Genomic DNA, 18,944 nt, shown 5'->3' on the forward strand with positions numbered 1-18,944 from the left:
CTTAAATGTCCTCAGCTTTATTGCAATACACCTGTCTTGTGATGGCTACATAAAATGTAGCATGGGAGAAACTGTAATGTCCCCCCCCCCCCCCCCCCAGACACCCTGCCATTAAGGCAGAATGATTTACACCCAACTGAATGCTCTGGACATCTGTTTGAATATTGCCCAGCGATTGTATTTACATAAATGTTGTGCCTGCGCATGAATTGTGTAGGAAAGGCTTTTTAACACTGTTGTAATACCTTTTCGCTAATCTCAATGGAAATGAGGCTCATTGTTGTCAGCCGCAGGCCTCGAGTGTTCTTGCAGCGTGGAGCAGAGAGGCTCCGGGTTGTTTGGTTATCCTGTGTGTGGACCTTTGTGTCCTTTCTTTTCTGTTTCTCCACAGAAGGCGAAGAGAGAAATCTGGGTCTCTCTTATGCGCTGCTGTGATACCAATTATGCAAACTATTATAGAATTTAACCAGGCCAGCTCTTATCGGCTAATCCAGAAGTAATAGATTCTATTAAAAATGTATGAGGGGTTTGGGGGGGGATCAGTATGTGTGTGGTGTGTGTGTGTGTGTGTGTGTAGGGGTGTATAGAGATGAATCCAGCAGCTGCTGCAGCACTGCTGTCTAATTCTGTCTGTATGTCAAACTACTTGTCTGTCTCCATTAACTAGACAGGTTCCTGCAGAGCCTACCTTAAAGACAATATAAAAGCCATACGTAACATACAATTAATTATACACGAAGTGGATTGTTAGTCATGGTCCGTGTCATGTTCATGCAAAGAGAAGCGCTGCTTTTTCTTCTCTGTAATGACCAATTGCTCTTTCTTAATCATTTATTTCCTCCTAAATTGGGTTTCTTTTTTCCTTCCTTTGTGCTCTTTCCCTTCTGTGCTTCTGCAGTTTCTGAGTGGAAGGAAGGGAAAGCATTAGCATCGCACTCACATGCTAATCCACCCAGAGAGTGAAAAGGGTGCTTGTCATAGACCTTTTTCATTATCATCTAATTATTAACTGAGGATTCTGAGAACAGGAGCTGAGATGGTAGTAGGGAGGGGTGTGTGTGAATGTTGCAGGGCGAGGGTGTGTGCAAAGCCAGTGTGTATCTTTTTTTTCCGTGCATTTGTTTAGAGGGAGGCTCTCTTTGCAATTTGCTTCTATCTTTTGCCCTGACCCTTGATGCTGCGCAAACTCATAAAGATTCCAGAAGGTCAGGCAGATGCTTTTGTCTGAGTCTCTGTATAATTTAGGGATTTTTCCTGCATCGATGGATATTCTTGTGCTGCTGCTTTGTACAGCCAAACAGGTAAAAAGCCAGGCTCGACACATTTTAGATTCCTTTTTTTTTTTTTAATAGTAGTGTATCATGCAATCATGCAGAGCCAGCTTTATTATCTCAAGAAATATGATCCACATAGCCTAGATCGTCTGAGGCTAACTTCTTCCCATTACAGCATAAATATAACAGTGCTGATGCCAATACGATCACTGATACTGTAACTAATATAAAGTGGTCAGTATAATATATAATGATGAGCTGAAGGATCCTGTTTTTGTTGAACAGATGCCATTCAAATTCAGTTAACATCTAAGGCATCTGCTATTCGGGGGAGGGGGGGGCATTGAACATGCTGACAATAACCAGGAAGAGGTTTGAAAAATACTTTTATCAGCCAAGACATGGGGGACAGTTAGGTGGACTGCAAAGCACACAGTCTTTATCTCCCTGGCAGGCCCTCAGTGGAGCACATCATGCTGTTATCAACTGCATGGATGTCGCCTCAGAGTGGAGATGATTAGACGCCCCTCAGCTGAAACTTTGTGTTTTGTTCTCTTGTCCTTAAGTATGTGACCCTGTAAGACTTGGAAAGTCCCAAACCGGCTTTGGAGGAAATGTGAGAAGTGAGACAACATGGTTTATGACCTCTACCATAATGTCTTGCACGAAGGCAGGTTAGACACTGATTGGAGAGCTAATTAAAGCAAAAGGAAGGGAGTACCACTGACCATTATGTTAAGGACAAAGATACTTGACCTCATTTGTTGAGTTCTATGCTGCATAATGACGTTTTTAAGATTGCTGACTTTGCAGTTGCCGTGTCCCTATAATTACTGTATTATTGCAGTCTTCCTATTGTGAGCTATTCTGATATGATATTGTAAGAAAGAGCAATATATGGAACTTTTCTGTTGAGCAGAACATCATATGATGGGCAGGAGAAATGATATTCCTTGTTAACTTAGTTCAGATAGTATCATGCATTCTGGGATAACTTTGATGTCACATCGCTCTTCAACTTTTCTGGGTAATTCTACTCAAAGAGTTGGAAGGCAATTTTAAGCTTAAGTTTTCTCAAAAATTCCCTTAAATTTAAAATTTAGATATCAGGATGAAAGGAACCATCATTACTTGCACTTTATGCATCATTTCTAGCTCCTTTTTCTGCTTTCAGTGAAAGTTTCTTTCTTTAAGTCACTGCTGGCTTCTCTTTGAATTATAATGCCCTCCTTGAAGTATTTTATTCCAGCGGCAAATTATGGGAGTAATGGAAGGTATTCCAGTTCAAGTCTCATTTTCTGCTGGTGAAGGGATTTCCCAGGAGAAGCCTTTTCTCCCTTGTGTTCCTCCTGCATTTCCGGCACCTCCCCCTTGACAAAGGTGTGGTGATGGAAAAATTGTTGTGAAATTGCCATTATTTTCTAAATGGAATCTAACCATGCTGAGGCTTTTAGCTCTTCAGATGTGTGTGTGTGTGTGTGCTCAGATGAGACAGGTTGCACTGAGCAGTTTGAAGTGGGCTTGTCACTAAGGGACAGATGTTGAGCGGAGGAGGGGAGCGGGTAGCCAGAAGGGGAAGAGTGAGGGAATCTTTTTTTGTTGTTGCTGGCACCTGAGTAAAATGAAAGCCACTCTGTCTCTTCTTCCTTTTGAGGCGAACGTAATCATGTTTCTGCAGCTCGTCACTGAACACTGTGTTCTGTGGTTGACGCACTTTAGCTGCCCTCTGGACCCTGAGGGAGAAATGAAAGCAAAAACCCAAAAGAACCTTAAGAGCGAACAAGAAAAAAGAGGTGATGTGATAGTATTATGCTGCTGGCTTACATTAGCCTTGTTGGGTACTCCTGCATTGTAATGAAAATACTGTTTCTTTCCATCTGTATTTTTGGACTTATTAACTATTAAGAACCTATAAGTCTGTGAGACTTTGTGTTGCATAGATTGCAGTTGTCTATCTGACAGGTACCTGATTCATATACAGTAAGAAGTATTTTATGTTCGCCCTGGGGGTTTTAGCTTTGCAGTGCTAGCATTCTGACTTGATGACTCTGTCAGATAATCAAAGAGAATGTCAAATGCGATCACCACTGAAATCTTCCCATCATGCCTGGCTTTATCTCCAGAATGATTGCTTCAATCAGCACATCTGTGGTGAGGCGCCTTCTCTTTCGGGCACAGCCACTCATTTCCTCTGACAATACTTAACTCTGTAAACAGCACAGCCTATCTTAGGGAGTGAGCTGCTTTTGGCTTTCTCTGCTGATCAATACGACCATAAATTGATAGAAGAATAAATTGAAACACACAGCCCGAGGCAACAGTAGGCCCTGTAAATGATCTGTGTGATTACAGCCGACAGAACAAGGTTGACAACAGGAAAGAGCCATCATAACAAAGAAGAAGAAGGAGGAGACGGAGTCGTCATTAAGTGACATGACGTTTTTGAATCTCAACAGTTCAAAGACGGGCTGCTTCATTTTTATTTGGTAAAAGTGCCCAAGTGTTTGCAGAGTTTCAAATATGAAAGCTACTGAGGTAACATGGAAAACACATTATTATTATCGTGATTACATTTTTTGATATGATAAGAGGAGCGCCTCCTATGAGATTTAAGTGTTCTCCAGCAGCAAGCTTGCAGTTTTCTTCCGACATCAAACTAATGTTTGATGCAATGTGTTGTATGGATGTACGACACATAATACAGTTGGCATATACTTTCTTTTCAGTGATCCTGGCCACTATGGGGCCTAACAATGCAATCACAACAACTTTTAAAATCAAAAGACACAAGAAAAAAAACTGGCGTGGGACCAATTAATCTAACGTTAACATTTTTTGAGCAAAGCTGCGTCGCTCTATGGATGTCAATCTGTCGGTCGGTCCACCTGTTTGATCCTTGCTGAAATATCTCAACTATTGGATTGATTGCCATGAAATTTGGGATTCATGGTCCCCAGAGGACGAATAAGTCATATCTCTTGTTGTTCTCCTGACTTTACCTCTAGTGCCACCACAAAGTTGACATTTCTGTTTTTTTCGATGGCTTGCCATGAAATTCTGGTACTGACATTTCTACCAGAAGTTGAATGTGTTGTTTATGACCTAACACCCACAATAATAACAACATTCCCATCAGCCTTTGCACTACTGTGTTCTAATGTGCTAATTAGCTAGTGGTGAACATGGTTAATGTGTGCGTGCTAAAGATCAGAATGGTAGCATTGCCACTGTGTTAGCATTTAGCTCAAAGCACCGCTGACTTGTTAATCCTGTTTAATCACCATTATGTTTGGTGTTAAGTGTATTGGCTGTCGAGTTAAAACCTGTTTTTCCTTCATTCTAGCAGGTTTACCCAGGCTGTGTGCAGCCCTAGATAACTATCATGCTGGCCTGTATCCAGAGACGGCAGAATCTCTCGTTGCAGAATCTGGCCTGCATACCCAAAAGCCTTGATGTACCACCACCGCCGTTACTGCTGTCAGTACCACCGCTGCAGCTGTGCACCCACAAAGGTGAGTTTGTACCGCACACGTGAAGACATTTTGCCAGAGAGCAAGTACTACACAGATACACAACTCATCTATGCTTACTAACATAAAACATACTATGGTAACGATGATCTCGGTCATGTTTCTGACTTTTTAATCAATCATTTTCAGCTGGACCTTGTGGCTTCCTGGTGAACGTGAAGCTCATGCATGGTTTTAGCGGTGTGCTCAGATTTCAGCTGCCCTGAAGCTTCTCGAATTTGAAATAATGGGCAACCTCCTGATGATGATGATGCCTGTTAATTGGGCTAATCAGTGTTCTCTTGCAGTGCTTGTGCATGCAGGTCAAAGTGGACTCTAAAATCACAGAGTTATTCAACTCACATATAGGGTAACTAATGATGTTCACATTTTGTGCAGAAAGTGCTCGGCGTCTGTGTCATTTGGCCTTCGTTGTGACTGATTGTACTGCAGTCACTGAAAGGTTGAGTGGGTGTCTCAGCCTAACTTGGACTGACATTTGTGATTTGATTTCATTCAATTAATTGATTGAATGTGACTTGTTTGCAGATGTAGTTAGTTCTCTGATACTGCCTTCTTTACTTTACATCCATATGATTTGGTCCAAATTGTCCTTTTCCTGGACGGTCTAGATTTACATAATGAGATCCGAGTACCACAAATGTTATTCTGCTGTGGTTTCCTCTTTTTTTCAATTGCTTTAAAATGTTGCTGATGCCCACTTCGCTGCAGCTATTTTGAAGATCTATAGCTACGTACAGTTTAATGGTTCTGCTGGGTGTGTAACGCAGCCTCGTGAATGTATTTCAAATGAAACATCTTGAATTAATAACAATAATTTAAAGATGCTCTTTTTGGTGTCAGTGTTGCAGCGCGTCGACTGTGGTCTCATACTAGAAAGTGGAAAGCAAGAGCATGCAAATATTGACCAGTAACATTTCTCGGACAGAATCAGCATAATGTGACTATCAATGTTAGCTAAGCCCATATATGCACACGTCCCTTTGTCTGCAGAGCAGGGCAGTGGTCAGGGTTATCTTTTATGACTGATTATGTCGCCAGTAAATGTTTAGTTCGTTTGCATGAGCCTGTGTATTGTCATCCAGGATATCTTTGTTTAGAGATCTAATCTTCTGTATAATGTATAATTGGGAAGCAAAGTATAGAAGGCCCATTATTTTCAGATGACCCCGTAATGATCATATTTCAGTGACACTTGCGCGTACACATTATTCTGGATAATTAGACCTATTCTCTGGTGGAACCATGCTTTGGGTTTTTATCTAGGTCACCAGAGTCCATATAGTTAAAGGTGGAGTTAGCGATCGAGGAGAAAGATTGCCGATATTTGAACTCAACATCCAAACAAAAGCCCCCCCCCCCCTCTCGCTCCCACTGCCTTTCTCTTTAAACATCCACGGCCTTTCCCCTGCCCTGGCTGGAATACTTGTGTGTGGCTCTGTCCTATAACCACTTTGTTTACTTCACATGTACAGAGCCGGGGCTGTGTACGAACAATGGATTTTTCTTATGCGCACACACAGAACTGACGACAGATATTTGCTGAATTCGACGTCTATTGAATTAGAATCGCTGACTGTACCTTTTTTTAAAAGAACGTTTTCTTTATCAAACTGGTGGCACAAGACTGACAGCAGAGTCTGGGAGATGTATGCATCAATACCCACACAATCCTGAGACGAGGCCCAATGTAGTTCCTTTTGAAAAAAGCATGGATAGTGTTTTGCATTATTACTTACTTACTTACTTATATATACTGTCCAAACAATATTCATCCAACTGTTCTCATATTTGAAATGGTGAAAATCTCGATCTCTTTATCTCCCATCTTTCTCCTCAGGTGAAATGCTTCCTTGTCTTTTTTTTGCTATTAAATATTAATTGAATCAATGGAGCACTTGTCTGCTAAACGCTGGAACAGAAGGGCCTAGTTTGCCTCAGGCAGAACCAGGGGTGCGTTTCTCATCCTGTTTACCTGCAGGGCCTTTCCACCTCCCTTTTGAGTTTTATGTACTGCGACTGTGTGTAGCGCAGCACCCTCCAGCTCTAGCCTGACATTTCAAGCACAACCACAGGGAATAGACTGCTGATGGGAGCTCACCCTGTGTGGCCCCGGCTTCTTCATTAAATGAGTCGCAGTTGGATCGAGTTAAATAGGGACGGTTTTTAGTCACTGCTGCGCTCTTTGAAAGCCGTTTCCATTTTTAGCTATCAATAAATGGAAGGCACAGGACATGAATGCTCTCAGCCAACCCATGTGAAAGATTTCTGAGAAACGAGCTTTATAGGAATTATGCGATGAAAGTCAATGAGAGCTGCTCTCTTCTCCGCTATCTCAGCTTGACAGCATGGGGCTTGTAATGCTTTTTCCCACGCTGCCGGCCTGCGCTTGGGTCGGCTCTGAGAGGGTAAAGTTTGCCCAAGCCGGGCCAAGCGGCACAGAGACAAATGAGGAGTGACACTGGTGCAAAGGAGTATTCACACATAGCTAAGTGTCCGACCCCGAGGTTACTCTGAGCCGTGAGCACCCTTCATGTATCACTGACGTGGAAAGAGGGAGGCTTGTGAAAATGGTTGTGAATGAGTGTTTTTTTGTGTGTTTGTGTTTACGGAAGACGTTTGTGAATAGAGAGGTTAGTGTGAGTGAGATTTTTAAGAGTGTACGTTGTCAGCATGTCCTGTGTCTACTTTTTCAATCGAATGGTCTTCTGGGCTGCTATAGGTTGAGTAAACCACATGGAGGCCTTAACTGGCAACCTTCTTTTAACCCCATGGCAGATAAATGTTAATGCATCTTTATATTAGTCCGTTGACATAAAAAAAAGAAAAAAGCTGCTGATGCTGCATCTTAGTTATGACACTTATTGAACCCGTAGAATCAATATGTTTGATGTCAGCATTGAGTCAAATGACTGTGATGTGTGCTGTAGCTGCTGAATTATTATTATTAGCAGGTTTTATTTGCAGTTTTCCATTGTGGTACACGCAACAGAATTTCAGCTCTGCTGATTGGATGTTTCTCATTGGAATTCTCTTTGGGAGTACTTCACATCTCACCTACATACACAGTCTTGTACCTTCTACTGTTTCAGTACATTGACCATTCAAGTCATAGAAATGCTTCGGCTATGAATAACTTAAAATGATCTACGGCCAAAATGTCGATTTCTTCAGCTTTAGACTTTATTGACTGGATGTTTGTAATGTGATTGGAGGATGGAAATTGACTAAAACAATCCATCACAATAACAAGAACAATCTCCAATAGAATTTGCATATCATTATGTAAATTATGCAAATTGTTAGCAACATTTTCTAGTCGGCGGCCTGAATTGAGAGGGAGAACATAGCAGCTGCTAGTTTTGATGTCATTGCTCTGTCTAATCAGCTGTAGCTCGTCTCAAAGAGATGAATGAAGTCAGGGTCAATTAATTACATGGTCCTAATGACTGGGTGCATAGAGGAGGTTGCCATGGTAATAGCGACATAGGTTTTATAGTGCGTTTGGGAATGTGCTGTGCTCAGGCCCTGGTTATTACGGGAGGCCAGAGTATTTTAAATATCAGGATTATTGGTGTGGTAAACAAGTATTCATGCCTGCTGAGAAGCACTGTTCTGTAATTAACTGCCAGTTCTCAGTGCCATGCTCCTGCTGAGGATTAGACGCTCGTAAACATGTTATCTCACTAAAGTGTTTTGCGATACGTCTTCAGCGTAACATCAAAGACCTGTGGGGTTTTTTTGCCTGGCAGTTCAGCCGACATGTATAGATATTAACGAGGAATCATTTATACATTTTCTGTTTGTTTTATCTCGCGTGGGAATCATATGTATAGCGGTCATACGAAAGGCTTTCTTATGTTAGCCTGGGGCTTGTTTTGCCCATAAATTAGTGATTAACTGAAACTGCTCCGAAACAATGAGGTCTCCTCTCTAATCTGGGGGGGAAATGGCTTCAAGTGTGACCACGGGAAAAAGATTAGTCAGTTTAAAGTGGCAGAAAGCGTCGAGTGGGCTTCTATGGGGGTGGAATCAGGGTTATGAAAGACCATTTGGTAAGTACCCAATGTTTTATCCCTCCAGAATATTCCCATGCTCATATTTTTATAATCTTTTCTTTAAGTCACAAATGCACATGCACACACACACACACACACACACACACACACACACATAATAAATTAGGCCTGGTGATTGAGAGTTTATAATTGGCCCCCCACCCCCAACTGTGCACTTCCCCTGCATGGAAAGAGGAATTCAGGATTAGGTGTTTCCTGTGAAAGTGTGCCAGTTTCACTCAGCGTGCTGCCACAACAGTTGAGCAGCATGTTTAGTGTAATGTGTGTGGCGCCCCTCCCGACCGAGGAAACATTTAAGCCTGACTGGTGGGACCATTAAATCTATCCATCTAGGCGTTGTAGATGCAGCACACATCAGTGTCATTATGCAGATTGTTGAGGAAAAAGAAAAAATACATACAAGCCTTTTTCAATCCGACATAACCTACTTCAATCAAAACGCAAGTGGGCGAAAAATGTTAAAGGTCGAATAATTTGAATTTGTAAGCACCGCATGATGCTCTCAGGCACGGCTGTTTGGACGAAAAGTGGCTGTTGTTATTTTCTGTGCTGTTGTCGTCTGCCGCTGCCGCCTGTGCTCTCTGTCAGGGCTGAGGAGTGAAGCAGCGTGCAGTCTGCAGGTTCAGGGTGATTAAGTGCTTAAGGTCAGACTGCTAATTATCTCCCCGCCGTGTCTCACCTGACAACACATCGCTGCCATTTCCCCCGTTGTCATGTGAACAGCCTCATATTTGTTTTCTTTTCCGCTCTTTATTTTACACCGCTGGATTTAGTTGCGACTAAAGTGCCTCTTAGTAAAGAGCGACAGGAAACCATTTCACAAAGAAATGTATAGCTGACCAATTATTCTAAAGGACGGACGGCTGTTTTTGTCAGCACGCGAAAGAGGACCGGTTTCGAGTCTTTTTCAGTTTGCCTTCTGGCTCGTGTGCTTATGATTGTGTGCTAAACATGCACTCATGCAAACCTACTTTAACACCAGCATAAATAGTCTCACCTCCTAAAGGCAACATGATTAAAGGGAACAGCCCATGTTGGGATTGTAACTAACATTTTCATCTGCGAGGTGAAAATATTCACTAATTTACTGGCTCATGTTTTTGTGCCGCAGTTCCAAAATGCCTGGGATTCAAAAGAGCCAAATAGCTGTCTGAATGTAATTATTGCAGACTAATAATAAGTAAGAAGCCTGGGGTTCTGGCTACATTTCTACATTTTTACTTGTTTGTTTGCTTGTTTTCAGGATAAAAGCCAAAAGGAGCTGGGAGCGACTGTTGCACATGTGTTCAAATTCACTGCCTTTGAGGCTGCAAATAACCTTCTCAGACACCTGCAGAAAACCATAGAAGCGATACTTAAATGCCCGTAGTTATTTACCACTATGCATGCCCCCTCATGTTTAGAGTTTGGGTGAGACAGCACCCTCTACACAGTAGGCTCTTGGCTTCTTGACACGTTCAGACGGAAACTTCAGCTCTCAGTTTGCCAGATTGTAATTGACGAACCACACGTGTTTGACTTGGCTGTGTTTTGCAGTTAAGGGAGAGCGAATATTGTGAAGAATGACTCCAAGATGTACTTTAATCTCTGCTAACACGTGCTTTGGGAAAGCAACTACCGGCTGGTAAACATGCTGTGCTCTGTTGAAAGCCATTTAGCGCCACTGATTGCTTTTAAAGTCCTCAAGATTGAAACAATTACCTGTGGATGCAATTTAGAGCATGCTGCCGGTCATGGTGTTCCTGATCTCCATTTTAACGTCACGATGCTTGCTACAGTCAGGATCAGCTGAAATGATCCCCGTTTTTTTATGCATATGTCACAGTAGCAGTCCTCAGATGATGGCTACGTGAATGCAGAGTGGGGAAGGCCTATTTGCCAATGAGGTTTCCATGGTGCCACGTGAAGGCAGCCGCAGTTGGAAGTGCAGCTGTGTTGTGTCTTCTCGGCTCTGACAGGGCTGTAATCTCTGGCTAACAATATCAGACACCCTGTGAAGACGCGTTGGCATTCAAAGTGTTTGACGTGTTTATGCAACTGCAAGCCAATCATAGCATGCGGAGGTTTGACGCCGACATTTTACTGAACAAGAAAACGCTTGTTTTGCTAAATGAACTATCTTTGGTGATTGAGCGATGTCATCCCGGGCAGAAAATAGACAAGATGTGTTGCAGTGGGTGTCAATGCTGGTGTGTTTCGGATTCAGGATATATTTAAATGTCTCCTCTGTTCTCATCATCTAAGCTCCTTTCAGGTGGATATGAACCTCTTTTGCATATCATTTATTGAAATTAATATTCAGCTTTTAGTCAAAGGCCTGAAATCGTTATTGCAGCTGTCCCCCCCCCCCCCCCCCCGTTACCGCTTTCTCTCACAGTTTGAACACCTCTCCAACATGCCAGATGTTATGGCTTTCTACAGCAGCACTACACTGTGATACATAATAAGCAGTGTTTTGCTTTGTTGTATTTCTCTGTAGAATTCATTCATGCTCCACGGGCACCATGGTTGCCGTTCCTTCGGCTCCGCTGGGAGATTGCTGGGATGGATTGAACACTCCACCTTCCCTCTTTCCTCCATTTTAAACACCCAATTTCTTTCTTTCATGAGATGGATCTTGTAGATTGAATCATTTTCACAGTCGGGAGGCTCACTGTAGGCCTGAAATGAAATGAACTCCCAAATCAATTTCAAATGGGAACAACAAGTGAGCTCGCCCCTGCATGGCTGGAATTGGTTTTGTTATTGAAAATGAAATGAAGTGTTTTGTTTTTATTTTTCGCCCTTTTATTGCCGATTACAGCCTTGTTCTTTTGCCTGCCTATGATTTCCATCGATCTAGGTTCATTTCAGCGCCTTTTCTTTTTATGTCAGTAATTCCATAAAAGTGTCACTCTGAAAGGTGGCGGTAATTTCTCCCAGGTGATTTATCGTTTTTAAATGGGGGTGTCTTTTACACCTTTCCTTTGTCGCTAGGAGTTAAGCAGCCATGAAATTGCCAGAATAATAGTGTTTAAATCCAATCTCAGTTTGTCCCGTCAGCTTTGCACAATTCAATCAGCTGTGCTCTTGGTGATTGCTCTTTCTCCATCTGCATCAACTTTTCCTTCACAGTTTAGGCGCCGAGCTTTTACAGTAAAAATCGGTTCAGGTTCATAAAAGCATAAAGTGGAACTAAATGTCACACGCAGGAAGTGAACTAGCAATGCTCACATATTTACAAAGTTACTGAAAACAACCAAAACCGCTGTGTGGAAGGATTTTAGCATTTTGGCAAGATCATAACCGTAGAAATGATGAACTATCCTTGCGATTATGTGTGTTCCAATCTTACAAAGAAAGGCTAAAAAAATGAGTCTAAAACACCCTTTGATTTTTTTGTTGTTGCAGTTACTACAATCAGCTTCCGCTTGGCTCCTCCTGCTGTGGTTAAACGGATAAATGTCATCAAATAAAACTCATTGGAGCCATTTCAGTAGAATTAGGTCCTCCCCCCTCTTCTGTTGCCAATTTGGATTTTCCAGGGTAAATGAATTTTGGGTTGAACTCAGTCTGAATAACTTTCAATCAGCACTCATCAAACAGTGCTGGAGGTGTTTCCTTCCTGAAAACGAGTTTATGCGGCAAGTTGATGTCTTCCATTGTTCCCCAAAACAGGTTTTCGATTCAAAGGAAGAAGCAAACGGAGAACGCAAGATTTCTCTGGGCTGCTTTTAGACTAATGCGTTGTTTCTGTCTGCTTTCTTCTCAGGCGAGCCAGCCTCCATGATTTCTCGGTACCCGTCTCCCGCAGAGTTGGATGCTTTCGCCCAGAGGACCGCCAACAGCCCACTGTCCATCAAAATCTTTCCGTCTGATGTCCGGGTGCCGCAACATAAACAGCTTAACAAAACAGTCAACGGGTTAGACACCACAGGCCAACACTGTAGCCCCTATTCACACTCGTACTCAGGAGGCTACCAGGGATTGTTGGGCGTCATCAAAGCCTCTGTGGTCGTCAAAGGTGTGGTGAAAAACTCGGAGGGCAGGAGAACTAAACATGCAAACACCCAGACCTCCACGGTGCCGTATAATAATCCTCTGAATAACGGCTACGCAGTCAGACACAGGCATACGGCGTATCATATAAGCTCATGTAAGCCCCACGATGTTCCCGTTGAGACACTTTGTTCTAGCACAGGGGTAGCCTCCAGAGATCAGAGCCTGGCCCCCCAGTCTGAGCTGGCAGAGGTTCAAAGCCTGATGAGGCAGATGAGCAGAGTTCCCCACAGCCAGGCCCTGCAGCTGGGGGGAGAGGCTCGAGCCAGCCCCTCTCTGCAGGCTGTGGCTGCAGTGGCACATTCAGACTCAGACTTTGCCCTCGGAGTGCCGCCCCAGAGCAGTCTCGCTTTTACGGGGGCAGTGCTACCGACACAGAGCGCAGACGTTGCCAAAGCTGGGTACTTGGAGAAGGGAGACTACACAATGTGGCAGCATAAACATCAAATTCAGCTGCAGCAGCAGCAGCAACCCTATCAGCAGGGAGCAGTGAGGATGTACAGTGTGGGTAACAGCGCTCAGAGGCACAGGGCCGTAGAGGCCGGGGTTGGCCAGTCTCCTGAAACCTGCCTCCCTTTGCCGTGCTCCTCACAGCTGTCGTATAGGCCTCATCAGGAGCGAGTCAGCGGCTCCTCTCTGAACTGTGCCGCCATGCAGGGGGAGTTCTCCGTCGGCCGGTACTACACTCCTCTCTGGGACAGTGTGGTGGCCACCCCTAACAGCGACTGTTATACTTCTCAGGTGCTGGAAACGGGTACATGTGCAGCCAGGCTTAGAGACCTCGGACTCTCCCATCCCCATCTCCATCGGAGCGGCCGTCAACACTTCCCCCCACAGAGACACCAGCCGCAGCTCCACCCTCCTCTTCCTCCTCCTCCTCCTCCTCATACCCAGGCCTACAGCACAGACCAAAACCTCTGTTGTGGGCTGCCTAGTTCCAGCATGTGCCACGCTGCAGCACTTAGCAGCAGCCTGCAGTCTCTGGAGTGCCTCATTAGTGAGATCCACCCTCCCTGCATCAAAGAGTGCATGCTGGGCCGCGGGTACGAAGCCATGGGGATGCCTCAGCTACTGGAGCACCACCAGCAAAGCCACATCCAGCTCCCCGTCTACAGATAAGGCGCGGCGTGCATGCCGCACAGCGGGACGCAGAAGTGACAAACCTTTTATAGATACTAGAAGTGTGTCAGTTTAGACATCGCTGAAAATGAGACATGCTTTTTTTAGTTTGTGCATGTACGTTATTTTGTAGAAGGCTTTGTGTTTTGAGCTTGAAAAGGTGACCGATAATCATGACTTAAGATACAGGTTCATCTTTTGGACTTGTTTTATTTTTATATCTTAAATGGCCATTCGATATGCCTGCTGTTCCTCATTTAACGCTGATGCTGAGCACCTAATCAGAATTTCCCATTACATTTTCACATGAACTGTATATTTTGCAGGTGATTCCTCTGGAAGCCGAAACTAAAAAAGTAAACTTACTGAACTGAAATAATCGTTGGTACCCTTCTGAAACATTTCTTTGAAGAACAGTTGTTTTTTGTGAATTTCTTGTATATCTTTTACATAAGATGGTGTCTTTTTTTTTTTTTTTGAACATTCCTTAATTATTAACTGAACTTTTGGTTGTCTGCTGCTTCGTTGCATTTTCTATTTTGTCCACTTCTCAGTGTCCAACGCGGTAACTCAGCTTCTGCAATATGATGCACATTTCCTGGCCGCCGAGGAATATTTTCATCATTTGTATACAAATGTGAATAGATTTTTTTTTTGTTTTGTTGTGAAGCAGCCATAGAGACAATTTTGTAATCTAACATCTTGATTGATTGAAAGTAGTCTTGCTCAGCACAATGTATTAGGACTGTTGCATATCCAAATCAACACTGTGGCAATACAGGCCAAGCAAGATCTGCCCTTTGGTTGTACTTTTGTTGACCTTTTTATATTTTAAGAGGTCGCTTGGACATTTCTCTTGAATGAAATAATCTCTGGAAGGTTGTGACACTGTTACATAATGCCTGGTACATACGAGTGCCATGTTGGAGAGCAGGCCACCTTAATCATTCACAGTATCTTCGTTGTAGGGCTATATTATCTCTGATGGTGTGAGACGTGTGACTGAGTAGTTCTCTGTGTGTCTGCACTGGTTATGTGATACTATTTATTTATGTCAGCCTAATGAGTTAAATGGCAAACTGTCTCTATAATTATAAAGTGCAATTATTATATATGAACAGGTGAGCGCTCTCCGTGAAGTACGTTGTTGAAATAACTTACATTTTGCATTGTATGACCCTAATCCCTCAACCCCTTTTTTTGCCTCTTCTTAATAAGGATTGTCAAGTAAATGAAATTTTCTAAACCCAGCACATAGTTTGTGTTATTATTACGTGTCATCTGCCAGACGTGCAGCTGAGAAGACGCTTTTATTATATTCATGAGTCTTCTAGTTGTGGAAAGATGAGACGTTTCTCTGGTGTTATTGCAAAGGGATTTAAGGCTTAAGCACCTGGCAAGTCTCTTTTTCAGCCATAGATCTCATATTATAAAGATCTTCTCTTTTCCCATGTTTACAATGTGATGCAAATCAATCCTCAGCTGAAAGCTATTGGATCGGTTCCTCTATAAGTGCTAATTTTTATCATCGCGAATTACATTAGTTTAGATGGATGGCCAAGATTTGAGGCAGGAGCCATTGAATACTTCAAAATACAGACGTGTAAATGAAAATGTACAGGCCCCCGCCTTCGCTCATATTACATTTGTGTATGAAAAATACATGCTTTCTATGAATCCACAATAACATTACCCTCTATGTAGAAATGGGCCTGCTGTTCCCCCGCTATATTAAATTGCTAATCTTAGATGGAGGCATGCCTGCCAGCACCTCTTATTTTGCTTCATTTGTCCTCCTAAATTGGATGCTATAGCAGTAATGTGGTTTAGATCACCATAGAAATACAATGTACACCCATTTTAAGTGCTCCATTACAAAACAAATAAGCTGGATCCCGTGAATAATGGCTTTAGATGCACTGCTGGGAATACAACTGCAATGTTCAATTGGTGACCTCATTGCAGATAAGAAATATCTTGAAGGTCAGTGGCATTGTTGTAAATGATTTCCTGTCTTCATTCGACTTTGTCCTGGCCTCGCTTGGAGCTTTTCCATCCTATCTATCCGTCAGGACAGGCCAGGCCGCTCTGCTGATAGACCTACAGGATTACAGACATGCTCCTCTTGCGCTCGCTCAGAGACGATTAGCTCGTGGCTCCTCTGGGAGAGGAACCAGAGCCACTCGGGCCTCTGGGACACACTGCAGATAAGTGAGACTGCAGGCAGAGGAAAAGGTCAGTTGATCTGAGGGATTCAGTGACATGAAGAGCGGAGGATTCTCCTCTCTTCACTGCTCATGTTTTGAAAATGAGCGTTCAAAAATAATCTGTGGTCAGAACTTTTCAAGCAATCAGCCTCAGAAATATTAAAACATAAATCAGAACTGCTGTTCAGAGTTATTTCAGATCTGGCAAAGACTGGAACTGTATCTGCATTTTTTTTTTTAATCACGGAGCATCATTTAAAATATGTCATGCAGTAGCTTGAACACAAATGTGAATAAAAAAGGCAAAATTAAGTAAACATCGCCACCTAGAGTACAATTCATGAACTAAGTCAATCGATTATGTGCTTAGAAGTTAGTCAGTTGAGAGAAATAGACCAAACAATACACACAAAGCAGACACAGCTGGACCACGCCTTCAGACTCAACACAGACTTCACACAGTAAGCCCTCAGTAGATGAACAGGTGCGGCTCTGCTAACTTCCGCTTTGTAGGGAAAAGAGACTTGCGAATGTATTGATTCAAAACATTGTTTATTTGTACAGTTACACAAAGGCACAGGTGGATTAATGCACGATTGAAATGATTTTTGATGCTCCGGGGTTCACAGTGGAGGTGACTCCAGGGCCCGGGAGGCAGAGAACATCAGAATGTGAACAGTAATGGTTTCCTGTAATAACAATGTTTACAGTCTTGTATTCTTCACTTCATGGAACAAATATAAAGACGCCCGTTAATGTCATAAATAAAGCCGCAACACACACAATACCATTATTTTGCATAAGAGTGAGAGCTGCACTGTTGCTGTGACAATCCTTCAGCTATTTGAAATGAAATACATGAATAAAATCATAATCTTCTGTTATAATAGTTTGAATTTAAGGCATTTTTGAAGACTAAATATAAAGTAGTAATATTTGGTAAGCTATAATCAAAGTAATAAATATCCCACTGAAAGGAAAAGATTAAAAACAATCTTATTAAAAGCACTTTTTAAAACAGAACTTGTCCGACCCGACACCTGAGAGGATGGGCAGATGTCCCGGGACATCAAACGGTGTAGTCCAGCTCTGCGTTGAGATTTGTGTACATGTCGTATATAGCATCCACAGTGACGGCGTAATTAACCAGGAACTGATGCACATTTGCCAAACAGTCCTCCTCTTTCACTTCCTCTCCTTTTGACAGAGCCTTGAGGAAGTTTGATTTGTAGGGAGCTGCATGTAACGCCACCTGCAACGGTCAAAAAAAAAAGGAAAAGAAATTAGGCTCACAACATGTACATTTAAAACAATAAAGATATAGTTAGATACAGGGTATGGGAACAAGATTAACACCTAAAGTACAATGCAAAGAATAAGGGGTTTCTTGTAGACAAAATGACATGGTCGCATTAACATGGTCGGATTTTGTACACTCCTTCCATTACATTGCTATAGATTATTAAGAACACATTTTCCTCACATTGAAAATCTTTTGAACAATCCAGCCGTGGTATTTCTTCAGCGCCTGTTCATACGCTTTGGTGACATTAACCCGAATTAGGTTGGGGTTGTTCTCATCTCTCTCTCCATCTGCCAAACTCTGCAGCAGGATTTGTATGAAACGGAGACCCCTGCAGGAGAAAAAACCCAGAAAAGTCAGTTCAGTAGCTGAAAGTTCAACATACAGCATGGCATAAGAGAAAGATCAGGGGAGTGCGCTCACCTTTTCAGCCACATCAGAGCTAATGTTGCTCCGACTTTGGGCCATTCTGCTGGATGGGCTTCTCGCTCGGCCTCCACGATGTCCTGCAGGGTGACGTACTTTGCAGGATCCTTCACATACACTGCTTTAATTTTCTGAAAGTGCACATTTGGATTGAGGTTTGGGTGTAGTAGCTGCATCATTAACCTCAAACTGATGTTTGAATATCCCCAAACAATGGTATGTAATCACACAATGAAAAATAAATACACAGACATGTGCATCTTACCAGTATGTTGCCATTAATGTCTGATTTGATGACTGAAAATACGTTTGATCCCAAGCAGTCTGGAAGAAAAACAGACATTTGAGAGCAAAGCAATAAAATATGAATGACTTCATTACACGTCACGGGGGGGGTCAAATCAGCCTTTACGTAGAAACAGAGGGAGAGTGCACAATGGGGCCAATGTGCGCTCTGTTCAAAGAGTAAACAAAGAGTTTCTCTATAAGCTAAACTGCCGCAGCCGTCACAGTCGCCCCGCAGCTCTGCTTCTGGTATGTGTGAAATAACCACGTCCTCACAACGGACTAGAGTCACGTCATTACAGCATGACGGCAAAGTATTTACTTAACTGTAACACCAACAGCCGTCTCTCTCACACACACACACACACACACACACACACACACACACACACACACACACACACACACGCACACACAGAATTCGGGTTTCCGAGTTCATATATATATATATATGCAACACCTCACCGAAAAATGAAGGAATATGAGCGACAGACTCCAGGAACAACTTTGTGTCTATCGCCTTGTCAGGAGGCAGGTCTTTGAATTGGTTATCCAGTAGGAGAGACATGGTTCACCGCCGTGTGAGCGACGTGAGAAAGCGGAAAGTCACGAGCAGCTTTCGATTGAGAAGAACCCGGAACTCTTCTTCTTCGTCTTCTTGTCAGATGGGTTGGGAGCACGCG

General features: G+C 42.9%; 2 protein-coding genes across 3 annotated transcripts; one reads left to right on the forward strand and one right to left on the reverse strand.

The window, feature by feature from the left end:
• Positions 1-4,656: 4,656 nt before the first annotated feature.
• Positions 4,657-14,040, forward strand: LOC306792861 (protein FAM222A-like; the record flags this gene model as incomplete). Its single annotated transcript, XM_079290216.1, has 2 exons — positions 4,657-4,786; positions 12,635-14,040. 2 exons carry the CDS (start codon positions 4,657-4,659, stop codon positions 14,038-14,040), a joined length of 1,536 nt encoding a protein of 511 aa, XP_079146342.1.
• A 2,771-nt stretch (positions 14,041-16,811) lies between these two features.
• On the reverse strand, positions 16,812-18,889 carry LOC306792808 (glycolipid transfer protein-like). 2 transcript variants are annotated; one of them, XM_079290133.1, is made up of 5 exons: positions 18,727-18,889; positions 18,242-18,300; positions 17,974-18,056; positions 17,731-17,881; positions 16,812-17,499 (listed from the first exon to the last, which is right to left on the reverse strand). In XM_079290133.1, exons 1-5 carry the CDS (start codon positions 18,827-18,829, stop codon positions 17,317-17,319), a joined length of 579 nt encoding a protein of 192 aa, XP_079146259.1. In that variant the 5' UTR covers positions 18,830-18,889; the 3' UTR covers positions 16,812-17,316. The 2 variants fall into 2 exon arrangements, with proteins under 2 accessions (XP_079146259.1, XP_079146258.1); XM_079290132.1 differs by having other exon boundaries at positions 17,974-18,107.
• Positions 18,890-18,944: the final 55 nt, after the last annotated feature.

The sequence above is a fragment of the Melanostigma gelatinosum genome, assembly GCF_949748355.1.
Source record: "Melanostigma gelatinosum genome assembly, chromosome: 18".
Classification (NCBI taxonomy): Eukaryota; Metazoa; Chordata; class Actinopteri; order Perciformes; family Zoarcidae; genus Melanostigma; species Melanostigma gelatinosum.